This window comes from Sylvia atricapilla, chromosome 12, assembly GCF_009819655.1.
Source record: "Sylvia atricapilla isolate bSylAtr1 chromosome 12, bSylAtr1.pri, whole genome shotgun sequence".
NCBI lineage: Eukaryota > Metazoa > Chordata > Aves > Passeriformes > Sylviidae > Sylvia > Sylvia atricapilla.
The window spans coordinates 9,775,350-9,787,764 of record NC_089151.1 but is presented as its reverse complement, the minus strand read 5'-3'; the positions used below and the strand labels follow the sequence as shown (position 1 = coordinate 9,787,764).

Genomic DNA, 12,415 nt, shown 5'->3' with positions numbered 1-12,415 from the left:
CAGTTCAGAGTTCAAAAGATGTTTAAAAGACACAGCCAAAACTTTCCCAGACAACACCCTATGCAACAGACAGGCTGGAGCAGTGTACAAAATTAAGTATAGAATTGGGCACAGATCTTGGATTTATCCCCAAATAAACATGTGTGAAGACTTCCACCATACTTTGCAAAACGAGATTAGAGAGCAGCCCTACCCATCAAGCTGTCTACCCCTACACAACTTGAAGGATTTAACAATTTAATAATCCTGTGTTTCAGAAAGCACCATGACTATTTTTCAGTTAAGATACACTGATAGTTTCAGAACACTACAGTTCTTTGTAGGTGCTAATATCAACATAAAGTACTTACCCTTTAGCAATAGCTCTTTGACATTTTCAGTAACTTGGTTTACCATTATTCCTCTTCCAGCTCTTAGCACATGCTTTAGTAAATGCTTCCTCTGGGATGTCCTGAGGATTGCACAATTTTAGTACTATTGTATTTCCAGAAGAACTTTTTCTACCTGCTCTGACAAAGTGCTGGCTGCAGTGTTGAATTAGACTGATCTCTCCCAGGAAGCAAGAATTCCTTACAGATATTTAAGCCAACACTGATATAATCCCGGCATTATAATCCCTTCAACACGGAGAAAATACACAAATATCAGGATCTCACAGAAAATGCTACTTGTCGAATCCAAGCCCAGCCACATTTAAGAGGCACTGCAGTTGTTTGCACACTTACTCAGAAAAGGGTGCCACAAATCTGCCGCTTGCTGGGAGTGGGATCAGAGAGGGTTTTAAACCTGCGAGTGCCAGCGCAGCTCTGTGGCATTAGCCCTGCAGGCATTTCAGCTCTCAAGTGAAAACAGTGATCTGTTTCTTTCCATCTTCAATACATTAGAATATGATGACCCATTAACGGATGAACCACATGCAAGATCACAAAAAAGACCTAGCAAAAGCAGGATGAAATGGGAGGTTTATGTAAGAGACATAAGAAATGCTAACTTAAAGATTCTAAGCACTTCATAATTACCAGAGCCCCCACTATCCTGCCCATTCACAAGGAGTCCTCTGGATACCAGCACACACCTCACCAGGACTTATCTACATGATGAGGTAGGTGCAGTCACCAGGAATACCTGTGTAATTAAAGATGCCAAGTCACTTTGAGAAATTGGATTTAGGAACTCACATCACTTGGGAGCTTTAATAATATAACCTGTCACTGCCAGATGAAAAAAAAAATCACTATAAAAACAACCTTTATTTCACTGTAATCCACTTCAGCGGTTCTTTCATGTGGAACAACTCCAAAACTATTTCTCACGATTATCCTCCCTGAAACTCCATCCCTTCACAGGCATGAGGGCACCTCAGATACAGCACACCTTCTATCAAAATATAGGGAGCAGCATTCTGGTATTTTCCCTGTCTCAGGAAAAGCCTCTTTCGTTGCTATAAAATGTTCCCACTTTCTCTGAAAGATTGTAACATACATCTATGAGACCAGTATGCAGATTCCATGCAACATTCAATTCAAATTCACCTTTCTTTCTGATACCAAATACAGAAAATAATTTTCAGCCCTATACCTGTTCAACTGACCATGGCTTCACAGTACAGAAGAGAGAACAACAACAAAAAAAGTCCAAAAAACACACACCACAATTATGGACATACCTATTCTCTCCTCCACCTCAACACAGGCCAAAGAAACAATTATAAAACAGGCACAAACCTTGGAGTGAGAGAAAACACATGAGAACAGGGACCATTAAAAACCAGTCTGCCACCAGCTCAAAAACTTCCTACAGGGAGCAAGTGCAAAGAAATAAGAGCCAGGACACTAAATATGCTCCACACATGCAGAAAATAACAGCAGAAGAGAAATTAAATTACTCTGAACATTTCAATGTATGTACATTTCAATGTATGTAGCATTGCATACTACACAATGTACATTTACAGACATCTGTCTACTATCCATTCCTGGAAGACTGCAGAAAGACATTGGAAACCACTTACAAGCTGATTGTGAAAGCCCGAATTGTCATTAGTTAACTCATACAGAAAGTGCTGAACATCAGAATATTTCTTACATTTGAGAAGTACTGAGTTCCATGTAAAAACAAAGTTCATGAGAGATTTTTTTTTTTTTAAGCCAAGGAGAAAGGAAAGCTGGGAGGGCGTTTTGAGGAGAAACAAAATAAAAACAAAATAAAATAAAATTAAAAAAAAAAAAAAAAAAAAAAAAAAAAAAAAAAAAAAAAAAAAAAAAAAAAGTTAAGCCTCTGTAGAGTTCAAGGCTGAAATCCAAGGATGACCTTTCAGTGTGAAGTGCTACAAACAGCCAAAACTCACTCTAACTCTGGTCATAATACTTACAGAAAGTACAAGTCAGCATGAGACTTCTCCAAGCAAAGGGAGTCGCTCCTTCCTCCTTCCCACTGAACATTTTAGAGGGTGGAGAGAGCTCTGACATTGCAGATGATAAAAAGCCAACCACCCTTCTTCTAAAACACAAATATTTTGACACACATTTACAAAGAGCCCACAAGTCTCCCAAAACAGCACAACACAGTTCACACAGTGCTACACAGCACAGACCAAGACAAAGTCAGATATCTGGAGAAGCCAGTGGCTTTTACCATGATTTTGCAAGAAGTTCATCTGTTTGCAAGAGCATTAGAGAAACTTTTCAAGGAGCAATTGGTAACATTAGATCACTTTTCTGCTTCACCAGTCAGGAGTTCGGCAGCTGGAGCACAATGTAAGTCAGAAAACACTCCAAGATGTATCATAGTGAGTTTGCACCTACTAAATATATCCTTCTACCACAAAGTCTACAATACAGTGTCTTCAAAGGGAAACGGCAAAATACTGCAATTAAAAAATTCTCTCTGTATTGCCTTGAGTTACAGCTTTAAAGCTCCTTGCATGTGTGCTAAAAGGCATCTTAGCACAAGGCAGATAATCATCCCACTGTCTGGTTACACAGAACTGGGATTTACCAACAAGGCTCAACTATACCTGACTGATACAGCTGATGGTATACCTGATTGGTACACATGATACCACGATTGGCAGAAATGACATTGTCACCACATTTCCTGGAACACAGAAACATGTCAAGAGTGAGTGGTTTGTGTTGGCCTAAACAAAGAAGTCAAGATAAAAGCTCCATGAAGGAGCTGAAGCAAGGGTCGGGCTTGTGGCGCTCCCATGCCCCAGCACAGGGTGCAGAACACTAACAGAAATCAAGGGAAAGGAAGGGATGCTCTTGAGGTGGCATGATGGGATGGGAGGTGGTCAAGAGGTATTACTGCCAAACACTTCACATTGGGAAATCACAAACTGGACAGTTAAAACTTTAGCAGAACAAAGCCAAAAATACACGGATATAGTAGGTTCTAAAATCAGACCTGCCAGACAATTAACCAACTTCTACCTTTGTGTCAGCTCTGGACACAAATATATGGGCAAGTAGTAGAAAAAGATCAATTATACTACTTAGAAGAGGATCAGCAAGACAAAGCTCCTGAATGCAAAGGTAGAAAGCAGAGGGGAAACAGTAATGTGCTGTCCTCCATCAGAAACAGCAGCAGCTATGCCATCCTCTTGAATTACTCCTAGTCCTACTCAGATCTGACTTCCTTCATGAAAATCCAGAGGTGGACTTTGCACACAGTAACTAAGCTCAGGGCTACCTAGCTTGCAAGCAGAGACTGGGCCATAAAACAAAACAGCATTGCTATAGATAATTTTATGGAAAATATTTATACTCCAGGGCATAAAAACAGTGTTTACTGCAGCAATCAGCAATTTAAAGTACACAAGAGCAGGTCTCAACAAGTTTGCCCTTCTTAACTCAGCAAATGAGCAGCTTCTAATGGCATACCATAAAAACCCTTTTCTCCCTTTGACATGGAAGTGAAAGTGCGTATGGTCTGCTCCAAGATAAGAATGCAGTGACTGAATGATGCTCTAAATCCCTCAGCTAAACAGAAGAAATTTCTGGGTACTGGTAGGAGATGAAACTGAAGGCTGGTAATTAGACTGCAGGGAAAAAATACCCGTGTAGTTTAGTTGAGGCATAATTACCTTGAACCTATGCACAGCACAGCGTGCCTCTGCCCTACGCACAGCTCTGCGTCATCGCTCCTCTGCCAGCATCTGGTTATACAATCCCTGCCACACAGCCCTGCCAGCCAGCCCCCAACAGCAGCTCACAGCCTGGATTCTCATTTTCAAACTAATCAATGGATTGCATCCTCATGACAGCACCGACCATGTGCCAATCGATGCAAGAGCTGGGCTTCTAGGACAATGCAGGTCACTTGGCTGGAGAGAAAGGGGCAAATTAAGCACTCTGCGTTCAAGAGGATGGACCTGTGGGCTAAAAATCCAGGAGACCTTAGGCAAACCCAAAATGTGGAAATGCTGGCACATCACCGCTTACACAAAGGAGCTTCCTGGAGCAGCACTGTGACCATCAGCACAGAGGTGGGATGAGGACATCTCTTCACCAGTACCAGCCTCCTCCTCCCTCAGCCCTTGCCCAGCCCTGCCTGGCACTGGCCTCTCATCTTCAGCTCAGCAAAATGCCATTTCATTTGCATTTCCAACAAGTCTAAAGCTGCCTCCAGTCAGCAAAGCACAACTGCCAACTTATCAAACTTCCCCATTCATCCATAAGCTAATTGAGTAAAAGCGTTTTGGGGGCAATTAGCACTTTATTCTGCATGTCAAATCCCATCTCTCTGTCCTACAGAGCACAAAGAAGATCAAAAGACGATTAAGAAAGAACTCCACCAGGTACCTTTAACAGCAACAAAAATTCGAAAAAATGTGTCCCCAGAAGTGTTCTGACCTGTACCTCTGCTGCTCAGACATGATTTAAGACTGCTGGAAAGCAACCAACCTTCTTTTCCAAGCCATACCTAGAACCCACCACAAAATCTAAAGCCCTATTAAAAGCCTGTTAGGAAAAAAATGTTACTCCATCCACTCCAGGAACTCCTTTTTATGGCTCAGAAGCGACAGTTTTAAACTTGTGAAACAGTGTTTAAAATAAAAGTTATAGGGGAAAAACAGGCAGTAAACAAGCTACAAAATAACCTTCTGACACAGATACATATATATACATGTAGTTACAGTATACAAAATGTTGTCATATTCAAATTGCAGAGAGGTTTACCCTACACGCATTGTAAGGTCTGTATTTTTGTGCAGACCTTTTAAATTTAAAGACAGACCTATTAACTGTCATGTATTTGAGTCTGTGAAAAGACTAATATTTTATGTGTGTGCATTTTGTTATTTTGCTTGCTGAAAACAAAGATATTATTTGCTTGGCAATCGCTACAGCAGCCACTGGGAAAGATGCTCAGTCCTCCACGCATGACAAAATCCAAGTGTGCTGAAAGAAATCATCCAAAGCAGCTCAACTGAAAGAACAAGAACAGTACTACTCATTGCTAAGGGATCACTTGGCAGCATTTAAACAGTTGCCTACTGAAATCTAATAATTAAGAAAGAGGTTTTACTAAATAAAAAAAAAATAAAAAAAAATAAAAAACGCCCGAAACTTTATTATCTGGGAATAAAAATTAGCTTAGTACAATTAAGAGATGCAAAATTTCTGATTCAGAGGTTACTGAAGACAGAGGAAACACTCCTAAAATGTAATTCAAATAGGCTTTAAACCCTGTCTGAAAATGGTGCATTTTTTTTCTCTGTAATTCAGGTTGCAGAACAAAGTATTTAAGGAGCAACCTTGAACCAACAAGTTGAAGACATGACCCTTTGATCAAAGAAATCTTGTTCTATGTATTTGCACTAATAGCAATTTTTCTGTTATTTAACCTGCACGTTATTCGCTGCATCACAATCAAAATCAGCTGTAAATCCCTAACTTGGTCTTGGAAGGGAAAACTCACCAAATGCAGCTTTCCTCTCCCTGTGGCACTGGGTATCCCCCATCCTGCTTCATGCACTTCAAAACAAGGCAGTGATCACTAACTCTGATCGTTCTCAAGGTGGTTGTTGCCAGCCTCAGCCAACAGCATTTATTGTGTTTGGCTAGTCAATGAGACTGCAAACGACCTTAGTCTTCATTCTACACAGAACTTCAGAGCACAATCCAAAATTAAATTCTACATTGAGAAGCATGCAAAAAACGTACGCTTTAATTTTGTTGCAGGAGGGAAAAGAAAGCAGATGTCCCTATGATCTTTGAGGAAGTGAAACACTGAAGAAATTTGTAAAGGGAAATTGAATAACACACAGAGATCAATTTTATACATGAGAGAGAGGGAGATGTAATACAAACACAAGACACCCAAAAAATGTACTTAAAATTCTTCAGAAAAGTTCAGAGACTGTATAGAAGATATAACCTCAGCGCTATTAAAATATTCCCAAACCTAGTCTCAACTCAAGTCTGAAATGGCCACTTAGCAAGCACAGGCAGAATTAGGTAGAAAATCCATGTCTTTTCATGTACAACTGCTTAGCCTTCTAGTGCAGGTGTTCTCCAAAACACAGAAACTCTGCAGCTGCAAAAAACCAACAGAGGGGTGTTTGGGTTTTTACAACAACCTTCTGTTAGTTTTTTGCAACGGGCAGCCCCACGCACACGCGGGTACGGGAGCTGCTTTCACATCACTTAGACATATCACAAAGATTCTTCCCAGAGCTTTTTCAAATAGCTGAAATACCAGAGAACCCACAAAAAGGCCCATGTTTTCCTATATTTAGCTATATTAGCTGTTCACCAGCAGCTGGCACCACGATCCCCTTGGTACTGGACAGCTGCAGCCTCTCCAGCTCGGTCCTAATCACTGCACAAATTAGAAGAAATACAAGATATGCTTAGCAAAATTAGCAGTTTATGCAGCAACAAAAACTTTTTTGTTTTTCTAGACAAGCATTTTAACAAGTTAAACCTTACCACACTACAAGCCAATAAAAGAAACTATAGGTATCGACCACGGGCTCCAGGAAAATGAGCTCTTCAGAAAAATTCCTCTGATTACAGAGTATAAAGAAAGTATACACCACCTCCTTCACCCACCCAGCTATTATAAACAGCTAATTATGTCACAAAGCACTTTTCCACTCTCATTTTTCACATGCCGAACTCTTATCTCTCCTTGTCTGAAGCAAAAGTCCACTTCTCTATGCATCTGTATTGTTGAGAAAAGCATTCTGGAATTTAGCACTGCAATCAGTGCTGTGCTAATGGCTGATTGCTCAAACAGAAAGAAAAAAAAATTTAAAAAATTAAAAAAAATAATTTTAAAAAGTAAAGAAAATTATTAAAAAGCCCTAACAATAAAAAAATGCCCAGGACTTCTAAAGTATGACCCTGCTGCTAAGACCCCTTTTCAGGATCTGCACTGAAAACCATAACAATTGCTGTGGATCCCAGACGTACCCTTTCTGAAAAGAAATTAATGTTGATATATTTAGCACTGACAGGACACCTTTAATATCTCCAAATTTACGCATCATACTTTTCAGAGAGGGGAAACCAGATGCCAGCAGAACAGCAGAACAGAAAAAAAACCCAACAAAAACCCTTCCCAATCAAAATGTAACTACATTGCAGATGACATGGTCTCCATCCCATTTTCAGTAAGAGAATAGTTAACAAATCACCAGAAAACAGTTCGCTGACATCAGTACTGCTATTCTCAGGTTACTTTCTTTTTCTCTGAAACAATTCAGGGGTTCTGCCTCAACTCCACCCAAGGCTGCCTCCTCTGTGACTTCTTTCTGTGGTTTTTAGGCAACACAAAAAATGCTGAAGATCTTTGTGCTACACAGGTTATGCAAAAATATTCCACTAGGACCACCACAACAGTGCCATTTAGCCACACAGCTACCAGCAGAAGTTCTTAAAGACAACTTAAATGCTATTTGGACACATTTGTGTCATCCTATTTAGCCCCAGTGTCTAATTTATTACGTGACTAATTTTATCTTATCTCTGGACTTTGCCAAAACACCTACATGTAAGAATTAGGCACTTTGAAGAAGAATTTTTGAATGATTTATGTTTCCCCATTAAAACGTGAACTTAGTTTCAAGTCTTGCAAAAGACTGAAAATCTTTACTAGTAAATTACCACATATTAAAGCAGTGAACCAGGAAGTTGAAAGTAAAAGCACACTGCTATCACACCAGAACTTTACCCACATTTTCCAAACAGCTCACTGCAAATGAGCAGCACAATCTGCTGCTGCACAAGAACAGTGAACACTCTGACACAGAATGCTCGAGGTAAAGGTCTCTAGTCTAGTTAGAGAACTCAGAGCTTGGAGGCAGCCATGTGATAAATGGAACATAAGCAGAGGATTCTTGGCAAAAACCAAGGGTGGCAGCTGACCAAAGCTAGTTAGTGACACCAAGCTGATCAGTGTCTCATTTCCACACAAAAGTCAAGGGAAGATAAGTAACTTCCCACAGGACACATGACATTGCCACACTTTGGTTAACTGGGTGCACAATGACTGTGGAGCTGAGATTCCTATTAAAGCAAAGTGTATTTGGTTTTTTAAACACTATTCAGACCCCACTGTTCCTTTTTTTGCCCTGTGTACCCAACCTAATATGCTGGCTTTATTTCAAAGACAGAGGGGATGCCAAATTCACATTTCTCATCCCTGACGAGCCATAAAGAAGAGCTCAAGTGTTTATCATAGGATCACAGGATAATTCTTTGTACTTCTTTTACTAAATGAAAGATGTCAAAATCTATTACAAGCAGTGGCAGTCAGTGGAACCTACTTTGAAATAAAAGGCTGATTTTATTCACAAGCAAGCACTGGAACTATCTGACAAGGCTAAATTATTGCACACTGACTAATGTCTTCTTATGGAAACGGTTGACAAGAAATTCTGTTGCAGAGCAGTTTCACATCTGTAGAGTTTAGATGACACCCTATCACTTGATGTCCTAAAAAAAGCAAATTCAGGAAAAAAAAAAAAACAAACCTCTTCAAAAATAGATATGACAAATAAAGGCAGTGGTAAAAAGATGAAAAAAAAAAAAAAACGAATCCATCAGAATCATAAGGAACAGCCTAAGATATTGTGCAAGGAGTACTGGACAACACAGCCACTGCTTTGCAGACTGTTACAGGCAGCCACAGTGGCAGTGCCATGGCCACACTCTGCAAGGGCCATACCCTTACTGAGTCACCTCAAGCAATCCAATCAAACTGAGCAATCCAAACAAGTCTTGAAATCAGGTTCTCAACAGCAAGCTGACAATACAAAATCTTCCCAGCAGAAGGTTCACCAGAACCACTGCAACCAGTTTCTCACAGTGCCTGTGGTGGAGGCACAGAAAGCCTGGACCACGGGCAGTGCTTAGGCAGCTCTGTGTGCATCCCTGGATCAGTATCAACTGTGTGCACTCCCAGAAGGCCACAACCTAAAACTTGAACTCTGCACTCAAGTCAAACAGTTTATCTTATCTCGAATCAGGGGCATCCCCAACACCAACAAATCCCTCCCTGAGCCCGGTAATCAGCTGCCACAGGAGGCTCTGCAGGGTCACTCTCTTGCCTCCAGCCTGCAGCCAGTGCTAAACAGCTCTGGGACACTCTGCCTTCAACGGGAGCTTCCACCTCTGCTGTGTCATGTCACCAACACCCACTGTGTGAGAGGCCAGGGGAACCACACAGGATGTAGAAACCAGCACCAAAACCAAAAGGAATAACACAAGATTGAGTTCAGGTTCTCTACAGAGCTACAACCCAAGAAACCTAGGAAAAGACAGAAAAGGCTGGTGGGGAAGAGCATGCTTGTCAGTACAGGTAGGCAAGACACGTATCTTTATAGGCAAACCCCGAGGATATGAAACAATACTTAATTACTGTGAAAGTAAATTAAAAAATGGAAGGCAGTTAGAGTTCAAACAGAAACAGAACTAGCTACCGTATATTAGTAGAGAAATTACTAGATATTTATCAGCTTTAAAACAGAAAGACTCAGCCAGCTTCCAGCAGCATGGCTGTGCACTGCATTTGGGACAGCAGCACGTTAGAGGCCACAGCTTGCTGGTGACTGATGGAGTGTGTGGGTACCCTGAAGTGTGTTGGTTGCACACATCCTACAGGCAGCCTCATACCCAAATAAGAGTTGGCTTGAGTCGATCTTCCTTTATCCACCATGGCAGCAGCTTCCACAAGCCACACTTACCAACCCATGGCCAAAGCTAGCTACTGGAAAAAGCATTCCACGAGGTGTCCACCTCGACCTGCCGAGACGGGTAAAAAACACCTGTTACTTTCATACACACAGGGATTATATATATGGTAAGCAGCCTGAGAATAAAACAGTCCTATTTTACAAAACAAATTAAAGGCCCTGCACAGCCCTTAGGGCTAGTGCCTCAAATTGTCTGTGGTAATAGACAGCTTGGGAAAAGCACCTCCCTTTCATCATCCTAAAACACCCACACTAGGGCACGGAAAGAACGGGCACGGGGGCTATGTAAGCTACTTGGTATTGGAAATCTAAAATTTCTGTGAAAGTGATACAAAGAATAAAAGAAATTTGCAATGCACACATACTGGAGATTGAAACGCATATTCTCAGAGAAATGAGCAAATTAACAAGGCAGGAACTGAACTTTGTTCTTATGACAGTTCAGTATCACGCAGCAAAATGACCCTGTTGCCTTCCTTAAGCACAGGCCTGAGCAGTGCAGGCTCCCTTCAGGGATTACTGTACATTCAATAACATTTGCAGTCCGAAAAGTTTGACTGCACGGGCAAGGAAGAACAGGTCAGGTGTTTACTGCTTTTTCTTTTGTTGCCTAGAGTCACGCATGATTCACAGAGGGTAAGCCAGATTCATCAGATGAGCCCATGGGAAGATCCTCTTCCTAAAGGTTACAGAAAGCTAAACATAACCAGTGCAGGAAAAAAAAAAAAAAAAAAGAACAGATTGCACAAAGAGCTAAAACAACCTTGTACCAGAACTACACTACTGCCCAAATCCAAGCGTCCTTCACATTCCCACTAGAAACACTCACTATATTTAAAGTGATTTATACCTAAAAGTCACGGCAAAACACCAAGGCTAAGCACTGATATCAGCTATCTAGTTAAAGAATGTACTTCTCACCACCCAAAATCCCCTCCTACTTACGTGATCTTCTTCTGTAATTGGAATAAATTAACCCCTAAGAAAAAGCAGCTCTGCCTGGCAGGAGCAGTTGTGAGAGCCACACAGGCACAAAGCGCTTGCTGTTGTATTCGAGGGCCCAGTTTGCAGGAGAGACCTTGCCGGGCAGCCGCGTTTTTCAAGATGATATAAACAAGTAAAGCAGACACCGTTAAATTCGGTTAATTTAACTGAATTCTCTGTATCACCCGGTTATTTTGGCAGTGGACCGCTGAAAACATCTGAGCCTATCTCCACTTACTCTTATCACCTCTGGAGACGGCAGCTTGTGGGAGCACCGATAAGAGCTATACCCGGGCCAGCCCCGCTGCACCCCCGGGCTATCACCAAGCGCCTGGGGGGCGGGGGGAACCCCGGGCTGGCTCCTGTGCGCTCCGGGGAACCCCGCGTCCAGGGCATCCCCCGGCGCTCCGGGCGGGCGGCGCTGCCCCCGCTCGGCCCGGCCCGGCCCGGCCCGGCGGGCTGACACCGGCGGCAGCGCTGCCCGGCGCTCCGGGCTCTCCCGCATCCCGGCCGCGGCACCGGCGGAGCCGCCGCCCGCCCGGCGCCCCCGGGGGGCTCCTCCTCCCGCGGGCGCGGCGCCCCGAGCGGCCCGGAGCCCCCGCCTTTGTCTGTGCCGCGGCCGGCGGCAGCGGGGCCGGGAGCCGGGCTCGCCCGAGCCCCGGAGCGTGGGCACCGCCGCCCCCCGCCCCGGCCGTGCCCGCTCACCGTCCGAGCTGACGGTGTCGTAGGAGTCGCCGGGGGCGGGCGCCGCGGCCGGCTCCCGGTAGTCCACCCAGCTGAGCCCTTCTACGCTGTCGTACTCGGCGCGGGGCTTGTCCTCCACCGGCACCACGGTGAAGTGCGGCATGGCTGGCGGGGCGGAGAGGGCTCCCCGCGGCACCGCGGCGAGGCAGGCGGGACGCGGCGCGGAGCCGCCGGCGCATTCCTGCCCCGTGCGGTCACTTCCTCTCAGGAAACCGCGCTCCTCAACTCCACCCATTCCAGCGCGAGCGCCGGGGCGGCGCGGATCCCGGGGCGGTGCGGATCCCGCCGCCCCCGGGGCCGCCGCGCCAGCACCGGGCGCGGGGGCGGGGGTCGCTCCGCCGGGCGGCCGCGCTCAGCAGCGGGGGCGCGGAGGAGGGGCCGGAGGCGGCGAGGCCAGCGAGGAGAAGGGGGAGCCTTCCTCCCGCATTCATCGTGACAGGAGCCGGGCCCGGGGGCGGCGGGAGCGGGGCGGGGCGGGGC

At 44.2% G+C, this 12,415-nt stretch overlaps 1 protein-coding gene across 11 annotated transcripts in view; it reads right to left on the bottom strand.

The window, feature by feature from the left end:
* SLC12A4 (solute carrier family 12 member 4) overlaps positions 1-12,186 on the bottom strand; it is a 45,246-nt gene extending 33,060 nt beyond the window's left edge. The window contains exons 1-4 of one of the 11 annotated variants that reach the window (XM_066327847.1): positions 11,153-11,387; positions 10,199-10,256; positions 5,926-6,114; positions 351-451 (exon numbers count right to left, since the gene is read on the bottom strand). In XM_066327847.1, coding sequence (XP_066183944.1) covers positions 351-451; positions 5,926-5,978 — 154 coding nt within the window. In that variant the 5' untranslated portion in view covers positions 5,979-6,114; positions 10,199-10,256; positions 11,153-11,387. Of the gene's footprint in view, positions 1-350; positions 452-5,925; positions 6,115-10,127; positions 10,257-11,152; positions 11,388-11,896 lie in introns of those variants that run through there. The other 10 variants (XM_066327848.1, XM_066327852.1, XM_066327841.1 and 7 more) reach the window with 10 other exon arrangements.
* Positions 12,187-12,415: the final 229 nt, after the last annotated feature.